The following is a 20,000-nucleotide window of genomic DNA, read 5'->3' on the forward strand; positions in this document are numbered from 1 at the left end:
GTACTGCCGGTAGGCCTTCAGGTATTCCTGGAGTGTGTTGGTGGGAGCGGTGGGAAAGTTTTACTCGGTGTGCTAGGGTCAAGCATCTAGGGAAGGAGGAATATTTAATATTGTGGTCAGTGTGTTGTGGGATTTAGGTGTAGGCAGTGAGCATGTCCAGAGTGTCCATCTTGAAGGTCTGCTGGTCCTGTCTGGTGTCCATCTTGAAACTCTGCTGCCTACCAGTCTCCTGCTCCTCTCTGCTATCTGCCTCGAGACTCCTATTTTTAATCATTGTTTCATTATATCTGGGTTATCCTAGGTAAACTCTTCATAATTTATTACTAATGTATGCCTATAATAATCATGTGCTTAATGTAACAATTTTAGAAATTTTTGTTTTTATAGCTCTATGTTTAACCTAGATGTAGCTTATCTAATCTTATCTTCCAACATTACTGATATACTCAAAGTTGTGCTGTGTAATTTGAAGGACTTGGCTTAACTTCTCTGCATTTTTAAGTGTTCATTACAAATTTCATAGACTTATAGTAGAACTTACAAATATATAGATGTGTGAACAGAGCCAGGGTTGATCTTTCCCAGAACTTTTAATCCTCGCCTTAGGCCCATTTCAGGTGAAGATTATTTTAATTCTTTTTAATTGCAAATTATTTTGAAGGATGATAAAAACCTTAATACATTTATTTCAGTAAAATAAATGATAAAATATATTTTCAGCTTAAGCAAGTGGTTCTTTTAGGAAGGTCTTGAAGGTAAACTGCATTTATAAAGAAAAAATCTAATATTATTTATAAAACAGTATTTTCTTCAGAAATTTGGGTTGTATATAAATGAACTTTCAAGTCAACTATATATAACTTCATATTTGATGTATATAAATGAACTTTCAAGTCATCTATATACAACTTCATATTTGATGTAAGGTGGAAACCTGCAAGTGAAGAGCTCTGTTCCACAAGGCACAGTACTCGCCCCCATCTTATTCCTCATCCTCATATCAGACATAGACAGAGATATACATCACAGCACCATATCATCCTTTGCGGATGATACTAGGATCTGCATGAGGCTGTCATCTGCTGAGGATGCGGTTAACCTCCAAGAAGATATAAACAAAGTTTCCAGTGGGCAACGGTAAACAATATGATGTTCAATGAGGACAAATTCCAACTACTCCGTTATGGAAAACTGGAGGAGATAATAACTAGAACAGAGTATACTACAGACTCTGGTCATACAATAGAGCGGAAAAATAATGTAAGGGACCTGGGAGTAGTAATGTCTGAGGATCTCACTTTCAAGGATCACAACAGTGCCACGATCGCACGTGCAAAGAAAATGATAGGATGGATAATGAGAACATTCAAAACGAGAGATGCCAAGCCAATGATGATCCTTTTCAAATCACTTGTTCTCTCTAGGCTGGAATACTGCTGTACATTAACATCTCCATTCAAAGCAGGTGAAATCGCAGATCTAGAGAGTGTACAGAGATCCTTTACTGCACGTATAAGTTCTGTCAAGCACCTTAACTACTGGGAACGCTTGGAAGCACTTGACTTGTACTCGTTGGAACGCAGGAGGGAGAGATACGTATATCATAATCTACACTTGGAAAATCCTGGAAGGAATGGTCCCAAATCTGCACACAGAAATCACTCCCTACGAAAGTAAAAGACTGGGCAGGGGATGCAAAATGCCTCCAATAAAAAGTAGGGGCACCATTGGTACACTATGGGAAAATGCCATAAGTGTCCGGGGCCCAAGACTGTTCAACAGCCTCCCATCAAGCATTAGGGGAATTGCCAATAAACCCCTGGCTGCCTTCAAGAGAGAGCTGGACAGATACCTAAAGTCAGTGCTGGATCAGCCAGGCTGTGGCTCGTATGTTGGACTGCGTGTGGCCAGCAGTAACAGCCTAGTTGATCAGGCCCTGATCCACCGGGAGGCCTGGTCATGGACTGGGCCGCGGGGGCGTTGATCCCCGGAATAACCTCCAGGTAATCTCCAGGTAACCAGGTAAGTGGGTGGTAAATATTTTGAAACTTATAAATTGCATCTAGAGAAAAGTAATTAATTATTAATAAAATAAAAATTCCATAGGAACTGTTTATTTAAAGCAGTCAGATTTTTTATTAGAAATTAAAAAAAAATGTGCCATCATTTTTAGTATTATATAGTCTTTAGTTTCTTAGATATTAGCTAGTTATTTTTATAGTACAGTATATAATTTAAGATACCCACAAGTACAATACAATCTTCCTTATATTGTAAATGCTCATTTTTCAGACATCTTTTCAACAGAAACTTTCAAGATGAGTTCCGACACTTTGACCTTGCCAACAGATGTAGAGGTTCATGAGAGTATCACCAACATTGCTATTTGGCTTGAAACTCACAGTCATGCTGGACCTCAGTGAGTATACAGTACCATGTTCCATAATACTGTAAAATACTTTTATGTATTCTTACTGTAGGTTTTACTCAAGGAAGGAAATTTGATTATCATTGGGCTAATTAAATACTGTGCTGTATAAATTTTTTTTTTTTTTAACAAGTCGGCCGTCTCCCACCGAGGCAGGGTGACCCAAAAAGAAAGAAAATCCCAAAAAGAAAATACTTTCATCATCATTCAACACTTTTGCCTCACTCACACATAATCACTGTTTTTGCAGAGGTGCTCAGAATACAGCAGTTTAGAAGCATATATGTATAAAGATACACAACATATCCCTCCAAACTGCCAATATCCCAAACCCCTCCTTTAAAGTGCAGGCATTGTACTTCCCATTTCCAGGACTCAAGTCCGGCTATATAAAAATAACTGGATATAAAAATAACCAGTTTCCCTGAATCCCTTCACTAAATATTACCCTGCTCACACTCCAACTGCTCGTCAGGTCCCAAATACCATTCGTCTCCATTCACTCCTATCTAACACACTCAAACACGCTGGAAGTCCAAGCCCCTCGCCCACAAAACCTCCTTTACCCCCTCCCTCCAACCTTTTCAAGGATGACCCCTATCCCGCCTTCCCCTACAGATTTATACACTCTCCATGTCATTCTACTTTGATCCATTCTCTCTAAATGACCAAACCACCTCAACAACCTCTCTTCAGCTCTCTGACTTATACTTTTATTAACTCCACACCTTCTCCTAATTTCCACACTCCTAATTTTCTGCATAATATTTACACCACACATTGCCCTTAGACAGGACATCTCCACTGCCTCCAACTGCCTCCTTACTGCAGCATTTACAACCCAAGCTTCACACCCATATAAGAGTGTTGATGCTACTATACTTTCATACATTCCCTTCTTTGCCTCCATAGATAACATTTTTTTTGTCTCCACATATACCTCAATGTATCACTCGCCTTTTTTCCTTCATCAATTCTATGATTAACCTCATCCTTCATAAATCCATCCGCTGACACGTCAACTCCCAAGTATCTGAAAACATTCACTTCTTCCATACTCCTCCTCCCCAATTTGATATCCAATTTTTCTTTATCTAAATCATTTGATACCCTCATCACCCTACTCTTTTCTATGTTCACTTTCAACTTTCTACCTTCACACACACTCCCAAATTCATCCACTAACTTTTGCAATTTTTCTTTAGAATCTCCCATAAGCACAGTATCATCAGCAAAAAGTAACTGTGTCAATTCCCATTTTGTATTTGATTCCCCATAATTTAATCCCACCCCTCTCCCAAACACCGTAGCATTTACTTCTTGTACATCCCCATCTATAAATATATTAAACAACCATGCTGACATTACACATCCCTGTCTAAGACCTACTTTTACCAGGAAGTAGTCTCACTCTCTTCTGCACACACTAACCTGGGCCTCACTATCCTCATAAAAACTCTTTACAGCATTTAGTAACTTACCACCTATTCCATATAGTATGTACTTGCAACATCTGCCACATTGCTTCCCTATCCACTCTATCATATGCCTTTTCTAAATCCATAAATGCAATAAAAACTTCCCTACCTTTATCTAAATACTATTCACATATATGCTTCAATGTAAACACTTGATCTACACATCCCCTACCCACTCTTAAACCTCCTTGCTCATCCGCAATCCTACATTCTGTCTTACCTCTAATTCTTTTAGTAATAACCCTGCTGTACACTTTTCCTGGTATACTCAGTAAACTTATTCCTCTATAATTTTTACAGTCTCTTTTGTACCCCTTCCCTTTATATAAAGGGACTATACATGCTCTCCACCAATCCCTAGGTACCTTCCCCTCTTTTATACATATATTTAAACAAAAATACCAACCACTCCAACACTATATCTCCCCCTGCTTTTAACATTTCTGTCATGATCCCGTCAGTTCTAGCTGCTTTACCCCCTTTCCTTCTACGTAATGCCTCATGCACCTTCCCCATACTCACATCCTGCTCTTCTTCACTCCTAAAAGATGGTGTACCTCCCTGTCCAGTGCATGAAATTACCGCCTCCCTCTCTTCATCGACATTTAAAAGTTTCCTCTAAATTCTAAATATTCTCACCATCTACCCAATACCTCCATCTCCCCATCTACTAACTCCCCTGCTCTGTTTTTAACTGACAAATCTATTTGTTCCCTTGGCTTTCTTAACTTGTTTAACTCGCTCCAAAATTTTTTCTTATTTTCATTAAAATTTCTTGACAGTGCCTCTCCCACTATCATCTGCTCTCCTTTTGCACTCTCTCACCACCCTCTTCACCTTTCTTTTACTCTCCATATTCTCTACTCTTCTTATAACACTTCTGCTTTGTAAAAACCTCTCATAAGCTACTTTTTTCACTTTTATCACACCCTTTACTTCATCATTCCACCAATCACTCCTCTTTCCTCCTGCACCCACCCTCCTATAACCAGAAACTTCTGTCCCACATTCTAATACTGTATTTTTAAAACTATTCCAACCCTCTTCAACCCCCTCATTACTCATACATGCACCAGCCCACCTTTCTGCCAATAGTTGCATATTTCTCACCCGAACTTCCTCCTCCCTTATTTTATACACTTTCACCTCCCTTTTACGTGTTGTTGCCATTTTCCTCTTGTCCCATCTACCTCTTACACTAACTGTAGCTACAACTAAATAATGATCCGATATATCAGTTGCCTCTTTATAAACGTGTACATCCTGGAGCCTACCCATCAACCTTTTATCCACCAATACATAATCTAACAAACTACTTTCATTACGTGCTACATCATACCTTGTATATTTATTTATCCTCTTTTTCATAAAATATGTATTGCTTATTACCAGACCTCCTTCTACACATAGCTCAATTAAAGGCTCCCCATTTTATTTACCCCTGGCACCCCAAATTTACCTACTACTCCCTCCATAACATTTTTACCCAATTTAGTATTGAAATCCACAACCACAAGTACTCTCACACTTGGTTCAAAACTCCCCATGCATTCACTCATCATTTCCCAAAACCTCTCTCTCTCTCTCCTCTACACTTCTCTCTTCTCCAGGTGCATATATGCTTACTATAACCCACTTTTCACATCCAACCTTTATTTTACTCCACATAATTCTTGAATTAATACATTTATAGTCCTTCTTTTCCTGCCATAGCTTATCCTTCAACATTGTTGCTACTCCTTCTTTAGCTCTAACTCTGTTTGAAACCCTTGACCTAATCCCATTTATTCCTCTCCACTGAAACTCTCCCACCCGCTTCAGCTTTGTTTCACTTAAAGCCAGGACATCAGCTTCTTCTCATTCATAACATCCACAATCATCTCTTTCTTATCATTCGCACAACATCCACGCACATTTAGACATCCCACTTAGACAATTTTCTTCTTCTTATTCTATTTAGTAATTATTACAGGAAAAGGGGTTACTAGCCCATTGTTCCCGGCATTTTAGTTGACTTTTACAACACGCATGGCTTACAGAGGAAAGATTCTTATTCCACTTCCCCATGGATATAAAAGGAAAAGTAATAAGAACAAGAACTATTAAGATAAAATCAAAGAAAGCTCAGATGAGTGTGTATAAATAAACGTGTATATGTATGTGTAGTGTGACCTAAGTGTAAGTAAAAGTAGCAAGACATACCTGTAATCTTGCATATTTATGAGACAGACAAAAGACACCAGCAATCCTACCATCATGTAAAACAATTGCAGGCTTTCGTTTTACACTTACTTGGCAGGATGGTAGTACCTCCCTGGGTGGTTGCTGTCTACCAACCTACTACTATGAAAATGAAAATATTGTTATTATTTGTTATCCAATTTTATTCCTCTAGTGACTTTAGTTTCATATCTTTAGGGTTGTTTTGAATAGTCTGTGGGAATGAAAAACACTATATTATGTTATTTTTTTGTATTTGAATTTTCCTGTCAAAGGAGGTTTCTTGATGCTAGTGAGAGGCTCTTGGTCTAAGGAATTGGACTTGTCCTTTCCTCCTTGGCTCAAATCTCTCTCTCCTCTGCTACAGCATGGCTGTGAGAGTAGTGCATCACTTGTGCAATTAGTGGTTGGAGGATTGAGGCTTCAGCACTCAGTGTTTTAAATGACTTACATGGGTTTAATGCCTGATAAAAGGACAGTAGACCATTATATTACAAAAATTTATTTGCCATGTTTTGTTTATTGCATGATTGAAAAATTGCGGTGCAGTTTTATACAACACTTCATAAAATTAACTCTACACAGTTTTGTTTGCGGGCGCAGAAAAAATTTCCCCAGCTCAAGCTGCCGCCTTGTTGTGGGTCAGTGGGGAGATCTCCCGTCATCCCCTGCCTCCCTGACTGACTTGATTGATTTACTGACAGACTGACTTGACTGATTTACTGACTGACTTGACTGATTTACTGACTGACTGACTTGACTGATTTACTGACTGACTTTGACTGACTGACTGACTTTGACTGACTGACTGACTGACTGACTTTGACTGACTGACTGACTTTGACTGACTGACTTTGACTGACTGACTTTGACTGACTGACTTTGACTGACTGACTTTGACTGACTGACTTTGACTGACTGACTTTGACTGACTGACTTTGACTGACTGACTTTGACTAACTGACTTTGACTGACTGTCTTTGACTGACTGACTTTGACTGACTGACTTTGACTGACTGACTTTGACTGACTGACTTTGACTGACTGACTTTGACTGACTGACTTTGACTGACTGACTTTGACTGACTGACTTTGACTAACTGACTTTGACTGACTGACTGACAGACAGACAGACAGACAGACAGACAGACAGACAGACAGACATGACTGATTTACTGACTGACTTAAAGTTAGACTTTTACACTGACGAGGACCCTGAAACGGTGTCTGGAGCAGCTGATGCCTTACTGTCAGTTATATAATGTACTGCGGGATAAAATAGAACAGAAATCCATTACAGAATTTATGCACACTCCATTACAACCATTGACTTCAGTAACAGAACCTCTACCATCCACCTCAGCCCAGTAGGACCACAACATAACTCTCCACTCTCTTCACAGTAATCCACAAATACCAGCTCCCACAATTTAAGGTAAGAAATACTATTATTTCCATTGTATTTGTAGTCTTAAGCGGTAAAAACAACATAATACATCATGACACTTAAGAATTGATTGCAAGGCACCTCGGATCACTCGAGCATGTATAGCCATTCAACTACATTGAGCGGCTACATCATGACATTGAACTGCAATTACATATTCACTTTTATTTTCATAAGATCTGGAGGTCTAAAAAAAAAGTTGTTTGGCTTTATTGGGGCTCCCAGGAACGTAACCCTATTTTTTCCTTAAGTTCTTCAGTTTATCTGACACGGATTTACCTAACACGGCATTTTCAGGAACGTAACTGCTGTGTAATGTAACGGTCTACTGTACAGTATTTAAAAATTGTATGACCCCTACATATAATACAGTAATTACAGTATTTTAATTTCTTAAGTGATTTTAAATATGTAACCTCTGGGGCTATTTTAAATACTGTACAAAAATGAACAGTATTGCTGCTGTTTTGTTTCTTTATAATTCCTAAAATAATTTATCTTATTATCTCTAGGGCTGTTTTAAATGTATCAGAATGATTCATTTTGCTGCTACATATTTCTTTTTTTTTAATTGAGTGGAACAGTGTATGTTTGATACACAATTAATTTCTTGTAATTTAATCATTTGCACACAGGCAAACCCCAGAAGAAATTACATCAGAAGATTTAGCTGTAGCAGTGCCAGGAGAGTGCCTCTTTCCAGAGCTGTGTACAGAAAATGAGGAAGCATCACACGAAGAAGAGAAGGGAATCCTCGTGTACACAGACAGTAATGAAGGTATGGACTGTGCTGATTTATGTTAGTTTATACTTTACTGTTGATCATCTCCTTTCCTATTTGCAAGAATATGCGATGCAGAAACTTGTTATTAATAACTATAGGCTTACTGCCCAGAGGATAACCTTTCAATCTTATTTTTACTGAAAGTACAGTATTCTTAGCTCATTTTTCATATATTCAGTGTTATGATTTCTGCTTGCATCAAGGAAGTACAGTATGTATTTGTAACCAGTGTATTTGGATGTGTTCTAATTCATGAAGAAAGTTTTGTCAGTTTTCTTGCCATTCAAATAAAACATCAAAAATATATAACTAACTGCTGGGTGAACAGACATGATATCATGTCTGTTCACCCAGCAGTGTTATTTTAATTTGGTCTTGGTCACCAGTAAATAAATGCAGAATTTTCATTCTTTGATAGCAGTGTGTTCAGCATTCTCTACCCCATCATTATTCTTTTAATTGAGCTATTATTATTAATTAACAGAAAAAATATTTCTAAACTTAAATATCACAAAAAGGTTGTGGCTTGTTTCAGTATAAGAATTTTTATGTAAGTCATTATATATATTATGCTTCTCAACTATAGAAAATTGTGCAGCGAACATATGCTATGCATTCTGTATATTGTCCTGCTGAGTAGAACAAAATTGGGGCTTACAAATGTTGTGCAGTTTTTGCTATTAACCCTTTGACTGTCGAAACCCCAAATCCTGAGGTGATTCCTGGTGTTTACCTGGAGTTTACCTGGAGAGAGTTCCGGGGGTCAACGCCCCCGCGGCCCGGTCTGTGACCAGGCCTCCTGGTGGATCAGAGCCTGATCACCCAGGCTGTTGCTGCTGGCTGCACGCAAACCAACGTACGAGCCACAGCCCAGCTGATCCGGAACTGACTTTAGGTGCTTGTCCAGTGCCAGCTTGAAGACTGCCAGGGGTCTGTTGGTAATCCCCCTTATGTGTGCTGGGAGGCAGTTGAACAGTCTCGGGCCCCTGACACTTATTGTATGGTCTCTTAACGTGCTAGTGACACCCCTGCTTTTCATTGGGGGGATGAAGCATCGTCTGCCAAGTCTTTTGCTTTCGTAGTGAGTGATTTTCGTGTGCAAGTTCGGTACTAGTCCCTCTAGGATTTTCCAGGTGTATATAATCATGTATCTCTCCCTCCTGCATTCCAGGGAATACAGGTTTAGGAACCTCAAGCGCTCCCAATAATTGAGGTGTTTTATCTCCGTTATGCGTGCCGTAAAAGTTCTCTGTACATTTTCTAGGTCGGCAATTTCACCTGCCTTGAAAGGTGCTGTTAGTGTGCAGCAATATTCCAGCCTAGATAGAACAAGTGACCTGAAGAGTGTCATCATGGGCTTGGCCTCCCTAGTTTTGAAGGTTCTCATTATCCATCCTGTCATTTTTCTAGCAGATGCGATTGATACAATGTTATGGTCCTTGAAGGTGAGATCCTCCGACATGATCACTCCCAGGTCTTTGACGTTGGTGTTTCGCTCTATTTTGTGGCCAGAATTTGTTTTGTACTCTGATGAAGATTTAATTTCCTCATGTTTACCATATCTGAGTAATTGAAATTTCTCATCGTTGAACTTCATATTGTTTTCTGCAGCCCACTGAAAGATTTGGTTGATGTCCGCCTGGAGCTTTGCAGTGTCTGCAATGGAAGACACTGTCATGCAGATTCGGGTGTCATCTGCAAAGGAAGACACGGTGCTGTGGCTGACATCCTTGTCTATGTCGGATATGAGGATGAGGAACAAGATGGGAGCAACTACTGTGCCTTGTGGAACAGAGCTTTTCACCGTAGCTGCCTCGGACTTTACTCTGTTGACGACTACTCTCTGTGTTCTGTTAGTGAGGAAATTATAGATCCATCGACCGACTTTTCCTGTTATTCCTTTAGCACGCATTTTGTGCGCTATTACGCCATGGTCACACTTGTCGAAGGCTTTTGCAAAGTCTGTATATATTACATCTGCATTCTTTTTGTCTTCTAGTGCATTTAGGACCTTGTCGTAGTGATCCAATAGTTGAGACAGACAGGAGCGACCTGTTCTAAACCCATGTTGCCCTGGGTTGTGTAACTGATGGGTTTCTAGATGGGTGGTGATCTTGCTTCTTAGGACCCTTTCGAAGATTTTTATGATATGGGATGTTAGTGCTATTGGTCTGTAGTTCTTTGCTGTTGCTTTACTGCCCCCTTTGTGGAGTGGGGCTATGTCTGTTGTTTTTAGTAACTGTGGGACGACCCTCGTGTCCATGCTCCCTCTCCATAGGATGGAAAAGGCTCGTGATAGGGGCTTCTTGCAGTTCTTGATGAACACAGAGTTCCATGAGTCTGGCCCTGGGGCAATATTTGAAAAAAAAAGAATTATTTTTTCTTATGAAATGATAGAGAATCTTTTCCTGATGGTAATGGCACCAAAAGTACGAAATTTGATGGAAAACTTACGGAATTACACTCTCACGAAGTTAGAGACCTCAGCGATACGTATTTATGAATCGGCAATTTCGCCCACTTTGAGCTCTATTTTCGGCTAATTTCATTGTTCCAGTCGACCAAACTCATAACTATTTCTTTAGGACTCCATTTGTTCTATAGATTGAGTACAAGAAACTTCCTATTTACTGATTTCAACTACCCAATATAGTGGTTAGAAATTGGCAATTTCGCCAATTTCACACAAATTAAAAATTATGCCAATTTCAAAATAGGGTCCAGAATGAACAATGCAGACATTCCTGGCTCCAAAATAACATTTTCTTTGTTCATCGGTCACTTCTCCAGGCCCCTCTGTTATTACTCTTGCTTTCTATTTTGAATTTTTATTCAATCAAGAAATAGAAGATTTACTGTTATGCAGACAACTGCAATATTGTAATACATACTTGTATAAATAATATCAACCCATTCGTGACTGCATATTAGAATGGCTAGTTAGACATTTATTGGACAATGACATCATTTGTTTACTCTTGAACATCGGCAAAAATCAAACATTTCCCCTACTATTTCTATAATATGTTCTCCATTCTATCAAATGTGACTACAAAAATGAGAATATAACCATAAAAACTATACGAAAATACACCTCAAAGTCGGCGTTTTAATCTAATAACACGGTCAGAGTTTTTTTTTCCTCATTATGCACTGCGTGCTGCAGGATGTTTTTTATATGGTGCACACTGACCACACAGACCTATTCTCTCACATGTGGGCATACCAGCTTTCTCATGCTTGATTTGAAGCCGGTAGAATTTTTGAGTATAGTATATACGTTAAACATGGTGGCTCGTAAGAGGTATACATATTGTATATACGATCGAAACAATCAAAGGGTTAAATCATTCTAACTCCATGATTCATATTCCTGGCATATTTTTGTTTTTTTCAACAAATCGGCCATTTCCCACCGAGGCAGGGTGGCTCAAAAAGAAAAACAGAAGTTTTTCTTTTTAATTTTTGTAATGTATACAGGAGAAGGGGTTACTATCCTCTTGCCCCTGGCATTTTAGTCGCTTCTTATGACACGCATGGCTTACGGAGGAAGAATTCTGTTCTACTTCCCCATGGAGATAAGAGCAAATAAACAAGAACAAGAACCAGAAAGAAAATGGCAGAAAACCCAGAGGGGTGTGTATATATATGCATGTACATGTATGTACTCACCTAGTTGTACTCACCTAGTTGAGGTTGCAGGGGTTGAGTCCAAGCTCCTGGCCCCACCTCTTCACTGGTCACTACTAGTGTGTAGTGTGACCTAAGTGTAAGTAGAAGTAGCAAGATGTACCTCAAATCTTGCATGCTTATGAGACAGAAAAAAGGACACCAGCAATCCTACCATCGTGTAAAACAAGTACTCTCACTTGGCAGGATGGTAGTAGTACCTCCCTGGGCAGTTGCTGTCTACCAACCTACTACCTAGATTCCTGGCATATATTTTTATTTTTAATTTTTATTTCTTTTCATGTTCATTTCATATGTTCAGTATTTATAGTATGGTGGATTTTCTCAACAGACAAGTACATCTGGTTGAAAGGTGACTGGCATCCATTAGAGAGAGTTTTGAGCATTAATTCACCAAACAGTGGATGGGTTCGAGTGAGTAAATAAGCATTTGCAAATTATTTCATTTATGACTTAAGTTTCAGAGCTTTATTTTGTTGTTAATATTGAATGTTATTGGCACAAAACTATTGCATGAATATTAGAGAACACTTCTATGGAATAATTATTGAATGAGACTTTGAAACTTAAAAATCAATTGTGGGTATTGAACATTAGTGGCAAAAGTGCCTGTTGTGTCAGACTTCCTGCCTGGGTGAGCGGCTGCTGGTGCTTGTGCTGACACAGCTGGACTATGCTGCTCGTGAGGCTGAGGCTGAAGTGCCCTATGGCTGCTGTCCCCTGACTGATCCCACGTACCTCCTCTGGCATCTGCACCGCCCAGCTGGCATGTGCTCGCTCAAACGCAAGGGTCAGTGCTATGCTTACATCTCATTCCTTTCTCTATTCTGCAGTTTCAACATTATTGTCATGGAGGTCGGTGATCTGCATGAACTTCTTTTTCCTAGCTCTTTTGGTTAATGTTATACAGTAATGTTTGTTTTTTCCTTGTTCCACTTACTTTCCGTGTATATACACTATTTTTATACATACTGTATACAGTAGGGCCCCATTGATATGCAGGTTAGGTTCCAGGCTACCGCCGTAAAGCGGAAATCGCCGTAAAGTGGAACACCCTTTTTTTTTCCACTTATAAATGCATAGAAATACTACATAACAAGTTTACACTAACATATATTAAGTTAGCAATGGAACTAGGCATTAAAAAAATAAAAAAGTAAAATACACATATAGTACACTCATTACTTACCTTAAAATATTTGTAGTCTTAATCTAGGGTGAGATGAGTAGTATTTATTGTAAGAAATCAAGTGTGGTATGTATGGTAGCCAGCCAGGCTACCATACCAGGCCACCCCATCCACACATAATATTCTATGACATTTAAGCATTCCAGAGCGATAAAATGCATATACAGTTCACTCATTACTTACCTTCAAATATTTGTAGTCTTAATGTAGGGTCAGGGGTGAGTAAATGGGATAAAATGAATAAATGAGAGAGAGAAAGAATAAGTACATGAGAGAGGACAGGCACAGAGTTATGTAAACAAACCAGGCAAACGCAGGTTTTGTAAACAGTCTAGGTGTACACGTCTGGTTTGTGTACAAGTTACATTGCGTACAAGTTGTCTTTACATTGATGCGGTAGAATAAATAAAGAGGAACACTCCCATTTTCATGTAACACCATTTTTAGAAGAAATGAAGCTCTGAGTGAAGGCAATGGAAATAAGTCACTGTGTGACTTTTTTGGGTTATCTTAGGTACTTTACACATATGCTGGTATATATGATAAAATATGTAACTCTATTTGTGTATACCTGAATAAACTTAGTTACATATGAAAGGAATAATTTTCTGCAGTTACCCCCGGTAACACATTTTCTCTTATGTTGGACTAGAGAAAATGTTATTCATATTTCTTCTTTCTTTATTCTACTGTGGGGTGTATTTATCATCTTTATATGTTATGTATTGTGTTTATTATATAATTTTGAAAAAATATCATAGATGGATTAATGAAAATATGTATATTAACGTAATATATGACATTCAATGAGACTCGGTGATTATTACTAATATGGTGTCTCAAGACATAAGACACTCTTACTGATTTTAATGTGTACCTTCATGCCAGCACAGTGTGTAAGTTTATTTAGATACAGGTATACCTAAGTATAATTATCAGAGTATATATAAAATATGAAATAACTGAAAAACGCTTGAAATTTTGGAGTTTCTAGACATAATGGAGAGACTTAATGCTAAAGGATCTCACGGAGAATGTAAACAAACCGGGCAGGGCACGATGACCATATTAGAAAGTCAGGTGGGGGGAGCCGTATAGAGAGTTTTGATCATAATTTGAAATGACCGTATTAATGGTACGCCGTAAAGCAAAACTCCATAAAGTGGGGCCCTACTGTACTAGAAATAGTGTATGTATAGATTTTAAGTTATTTTTAGAATATATTGAGTAAACACAAAGACCTATACTCGTTATTTGTGAGATTATTTAATTAACTTTTAATAAACAGGTACTAGTATATGGGGTGGTGAGGATGTGTATGCATGTGACACGCTGGATACCATGTACGTTCGACCTTGTGCTCGAAGGCAGGGTCATTCGTTGGCTCTTTTAAGAACACTGGCATCAGAACTTCCTCCTGGTGATCACCTTGGTTTATCTCATCCGGTCTCTCTTAGCATGTGTAAAGGTAAGCTCTCAAAAATGCTGCCCTATTCATATCTTAAATATTGAGACAGTAATATTAGATGAGATACAGTACTGGATTTTCTTTTAAATTAGTGAAGTTACTGATAGTAATGAATTCCTTTTTACATTTTATTTTTCTCATTTGTTCTAGGATCAAATCTCTTAATGTTTGCCATCAAGAGACCCACAGATACTTATTTGGTCAAACTTTTTAAGAATATATATCTCTAAGACAAGTCAACTGGAATTTTATCAGTTTTTTCCTTTCACTCCTCCAGTTTAGGTGTGATAACCGAGCAAAAACTGTATTTACTGGTTAAGAGCTTGCATAATGTTAATTATCTTCTACAACTAAACATGCATTTTGAAGAGTATAAAATAAATCTTATTTTTCAATTTTGGATTATTTTTTCCAGTGCTGCTGAAGTTTATTCAAGTCTACCCTGAGCTGCGAGATACTCTTTGGACACTGGATGAAGATGGAGAAGTGTCTGGTACTGTGACTCTTATGCTAGGCTCACTCATGATGCGTGGTGCTCTTCATGGAGCTGGTACTCATAATGCTTCACAACCTCACCAACCCATGGAAGAAGCCCAGCAGCCCATGGAACAAACAGATCAACCCATGGAACAGACAAGTCTGCAGCAAAAGCAAGACTCTCAACAGCAGCAGGAATCAGAACCTTGTGATACCTCTTAAGGGCAAAAGCTGGAGGAGGTATAATGAGCACTCATTTTATTTATTAAAGTTCATTTGTTGTTTGTTGAAACTTCTTCAGGAAGTGTTTATAAATTTGTTTATATAAAAAATAGTTTTACAAATTTTAAATACTGTTGTTAATATATAGGATAAATAAAAAATTTAATTACTAAGCAAGATACCTGATGGAGTTGAGTGGTTAGCTTCGAAAATGAGATTACTGTGCACAAGTTCTGGTTAATAAATTTGTTTTACAGAAATAATGGAGAGAATTGTTTTTTGTGAGATTAGGATGATTTTAAGTGTGCATGTACTGTTATGTTCAAATACTGGATTAGTAATTTATGTACGATTTAGATGAACTGCTACCGTAAATGCCAGAAAAAATAGCTCATTCTTCTTTGGTCCAGTGCATTGAGTTTCCTACTTGTATGAGTTGGACTTGGATCAGAGATTGGCATCGAGAGCAGTATTCTGCATACTACACACAACATTCAGCACAAATATTTTAAGTGTACAAGACTTTGTAGTTAGGTTTGCTGACCACTATATGATGTAAAAGTTATAAATTTGCTAGAATTTGAACATATGCAATATTAATGCTAGATTGCTGTACTGTAATGGAAAGATGCAGAAGGTGCTCCATTAGACTGTCATTTATGTAACAAGCTAAACTTGTGGGTCATACAATGCAAGGACTTTAAATTCAGTAATTTTGATGCCATCCTAAAGGTTTAACATTATGTAAATGGTTAGATGATTATATCCAGACAGATATCCTGACAGTGGAATTCATAGCTATAAAACTTTTAACAGGTTGGCTTCTTTCACCCATGAGAACATTGTCATGGGGAAAACAGTTTTTTTTTTCCATTGTTGATTCTTTACCTACTCAACCTTTCACTATGACTGTAGTTCTCCACTCATTATATTCTTGTTTGTTCTTTCCTGTATAAGAATATTTTTTATTCCTCATTTTTGCCTTGTTTACTTGTGGATTGCATGTTTATGCAGTTGAGTAGATCTATCCAAATGACTGGATGATTTACTTGCACATGAACAATATCTTATACTATATAAACTGTCTGCTGATTTACTTTTATTGGTGCAGTTGAAACCCACTTTAGGAAGAAATTAAATACCTCCATACTGTAATTTGGTCTAAGTTCTGAGACTGTCATAAGCAAATAGAACAGTATGGAAAGAGGAACATTTACATACTCACATGATCTTAGGTGAGCTTGGCACCGTTGACCTCACTGCCAGTTCAATGATTATAGTTAACTATTTGAGTTAGCTAGGGCTGAGCTCGGATTCTGGTTTTACCTCTTTAACTTTGAATTGACTGACGTTATTTGGCACTGTCATCACATTGACCGTCTCCCACCAAGGCCTGAAAAAGAAAAACTTTCATCATCATCATTCACTCCATCACTGTCTTGCCTGAGGCATGCTTTCACTGCAGTTATAAAACTGCAACATTAACACCCCTCCTTCAGAGTACTTCCCATCTCCAGGATTCAAGTCCGGTCTGCCAGTTTCAGTGAATCCCTTCATAAATGTTACCTTGCTCACACTCCAACAGCACGTCAAGTCCTAAAAACCATTTTTCTCCATTCACTTCTATCTAACACGCTCACGCATGCTTGCTGGAAGTCCAAGCCCCTAGCACACAAAACCTCCTTTATCCCATTCCTCTAACCTTTCCTAGGCTGATCCCTACCCTGCCTTTCCCCCACTACAGATTTATACACTCGAAGTCATTCTATTTTGTACCATCCTCTCTACATGTCTGAACCATTCTGGATAATAGTTTTGGTAATCCTGCACCTCCTCCTAATTTCTAAACTATGAATTCTCTGCATTATATTCACATCATGCATTTCATTCAGACATGACATCTCCACTGCCTCCAGCCTTCTTGTTGCAACATTCACGATCCATGCTTCACACCCATATTGGCATTGGTAAAACTGTACATGTACTCTCATATATTCCCCTCTTTGCTTCCATGGACATAGTTCTTTGTCTCCACAGATTCCTAGGTACCACTCACCTTTTTTCCCTTATCAATTTTATGATTCACCTCATCTTTCGCTGACCCATCTGGTGACATGTCCACTCCTAAATATCTGAATACATTCACCTCCTCCATACTCTTTCCCTCCAATCTGATATCCAATCTTTCATTACCTAAATTTTGTTATCCTCATCACCCTATTCTTTCCTATACAGCCTCTCCTCACTTAATGATGGAGTTTTGTTCCTAAGACCATGTCGTTAAATGAATTTGTCGCTAAGTGAGGAGCATACTATAATGTGTGGGTGTGGGTGTGGGGTGTGTGTGTGTGGGTGTGGGTGTGTCAGTTAGTTAATATTTTGTCCAAGGCACTTGTCACTAAGACACTTGGCCTGTTTGTGAGTGTCTCCCCCCTACCCTCTACCCTAACGTGTGTACTCACCTATTTGTACTCACCTATTTGTGGTTGCAGGGGTCGAGTCCTAGCTCCTGGCCCCGCCTCTTCACCGGTTGCTACTAGACCCTCTCTCTCCCCGCTCCATGAGCTTTATCAAACCTCGTCTTAAAACTGTGTATGGTTCCTGCCTCCACTACGTCATTTTCTAGGCTATTCCACTGCCTTACAACTCTATGACTGAAGAAATACTTCCTACTATCTCTCTGACTCATTTGTGTCTTCAACTTCCAATTGTGGCCTCTTGTTTCTGTGTCCCCTCCCTGGAACATCCTGTCCTTGTCCACCTTGTCTATTCCACGCAGTATTTTATATGTCGTTATCATGTCTCCCCTGACCCTCCTGTCCTCCAGTGTCGTCAGGCCGATTTCCCTTAATCTTTCTTCATAGGACATTCCCCTTAGCTCTGGAACTAACCTTGTTGCAAACCTTTGTACTTTCTCTAGTTTCTTGACGTGCTTTATCAAGTGCGGGTTCCAAACAGGTGCTGCATACTCCAGTATGGGCCTGACATACACGGTGTACAGTGTCTTGAATGATTCCTTACTAAGGTGTCGGAATGCTGTTCTCAGGTTTGCCAGGCGCCCATATGCTGCAGCAGTTATCTGATTGATGTGTGCTTCCGGAGACATGCTCGGTGTGTGTGTGTGTGTGTGTGTGTGTGTGTGTGTGTGTGTGTGTGTGTGTGTGTGTGTGTGTGTGTGTGTGTGTATGTATGTGTGTGTGTGTGTGAGTGTGTCCGTGTGTGTGTCCGTGTGTGTGTCCGTGTGTGTGTCCGCGTGTGTGTCCGTGTGTGTGTCCGTGTGTGTGTCCGTTTGTGTATCCGTTTGTGTGTCCGTTTGTGTGTCCGTGTGTGTGTGTGTGCGTGTGTGCCTGCAGCCTTTCCTCACTTAACGATGGAGTTCCATTCCTAAGACCACGTTGTTAAATGAATTTGTCGCTAAGGGAGGAGCATACTATAATGGTGGTGGGTTTGTGTTAACCATCTTTGATATTGTTATAATGTCATCTTTGCACCATTTATAACATTTCTCGTGTATTTCTTCGTGTATTGAAATAAACAGAATAGAAGAAATCAGTTCTAATATACATTATTTAGGTATGAATACTGGTCAGAGAGCCCTTCGTAAGTCCGAGGCGTCGGTAAACGAGTACGCCACTTAACGACATACTCATTTACTGAAGCCTTGGACTTACAACGGGCTCTCTGATCAGTATTCATACTTAATAATATATATTAGAGCTGATTTCTTCTGTTGTTTATTTCAATATACAGTACATGTATACTACTTAATAAATGCTTAAAAATATACCAGAAATGGTGCAAAGGTGACATTATAACAATATCAAAGAGGGATGACACAAACTCTTTACCATTATAGTATGCTCCTAATTTAGCGGCGAATTCACATAACTACATGGTCTTAGGAATGGAACTCCGTCGTTAAGTGAAGAGAGGCTGTACACACACACACACACACAAACAGGCACACACACACACACACACACACACACACACACACACACACACACACACACACACACACACACACACACACACACACACACACACACACACACACACAAACAGGCACACACACACACACACACACTCACACACATTCACACGTACACACATACACACATACACACACACGAAGTGCAAAGGTTTGCAATAAGGCTAGTTCCAGAGCTCAGGGGTATGTCCTATGAAGAAAGGTTAACGGAAATCGGACTGACGACATTGGAGGACAGGAGGGTCAGGGGAGACTTGATAACGACATACAAAATACTGCATGAAATAGATAAGGTAGACAGAGACAAGTTGTTCCAGAGAGGGGACACAGAAACAAGGGGTCACAATTGGAAGCTGAAGACTCAGACAAGTCAAAGGGATGTTAGGAAGTATTTCTTCAGTCATAGAGTCATCAGGAAGTGGAATAGCCTAGCAAGTGATGTAGTGGAGGCAGGAACCATACATAGCTTTAAGACGAGGTATGACAAAGCTCAGGAAGCAGAGAGAGAGAGAGGACCTAGTAGTGGTCAGTGAAGAGGCAGGGCCAAGAGCTGAGTCTTGACCCTTGCAACCACAATTAGGTGAGTACACACACACACACACACAC

General features: G+C 39.1%; 1 protein-coding gene across 5 annotated transcripts in view; it reads left to right on the plus strand.

Annotated features, from left to right (window-relative positions):
- LOC128696354 (protein FAM169B) overlaps window positions 1-20,000 on the plus strand; it is a 21,408-nt gene that overhangs the window by 343 nt on the left and 1,065 nt on the right. The window contains exons 1-8 of one of the 5 annotated variants that reach the window (XM_053787588.2): window positions 1-617; window positions 1,005-2,022; window positions 2,308-2,419; window positions 8,209-8,351; window positions 12,379-12,461; window positions 12,669-12,837; window positions 14,525-14,704; window positions 15,120-20,000. The exon at window positions 1-617 is cut by the window's left edge and continues 343 nt beyond it; the exon at window positions 15,120-20,000 is cut by the window's right edge and continues 1,065 nt beyond it. In XM_053787588.2, the coding sequence (XP_053643563.1) occupies window positions 2,319-2,419; window positions 8,209-8,351; window positions 12,379-12,461; window positions 12,669-12,837; window positions 14,525-14,704; window positions 15,120-15,403 (960 nt within the window). In that variant the 5' untranslated portion in view covers window positions 1-617; window positions 1,005-2,022; window positions 2,308-2,318 and the 3' untranslated portion in view covers window positions 15,404-20,000. Of the gene's footprint in view, window positions 618-1,004; window positions 2,023-2,292; window positions 2,420-8,208; window positions 8,352-12,378; window positions 12,462-12,668; window positions 12,838-14,524; window positions 14,705-15,119 lie in introns of all 5 variants that reach the window. The other 4 variants (XM_053787589.2, XM_053787591.2, XM_053787590.2 and 1 more) reach the window with 4 other exon arrangements.

Source organism: Cherax quadricarinatus, chromosome 39, assembly GCF_038502225.1.
Source record: "Cherax quadricarinatus isolate ZL_2023a chromosome 39, ASM3850222v1, whole genome shotgun sequence".
Taxonomy (NCBI): Eukaryota; Metazoa; Arthropoda; class Malacostraca; order Decapoda; family Parastacidae; genus Cherax; species Cherax quadricarinatus.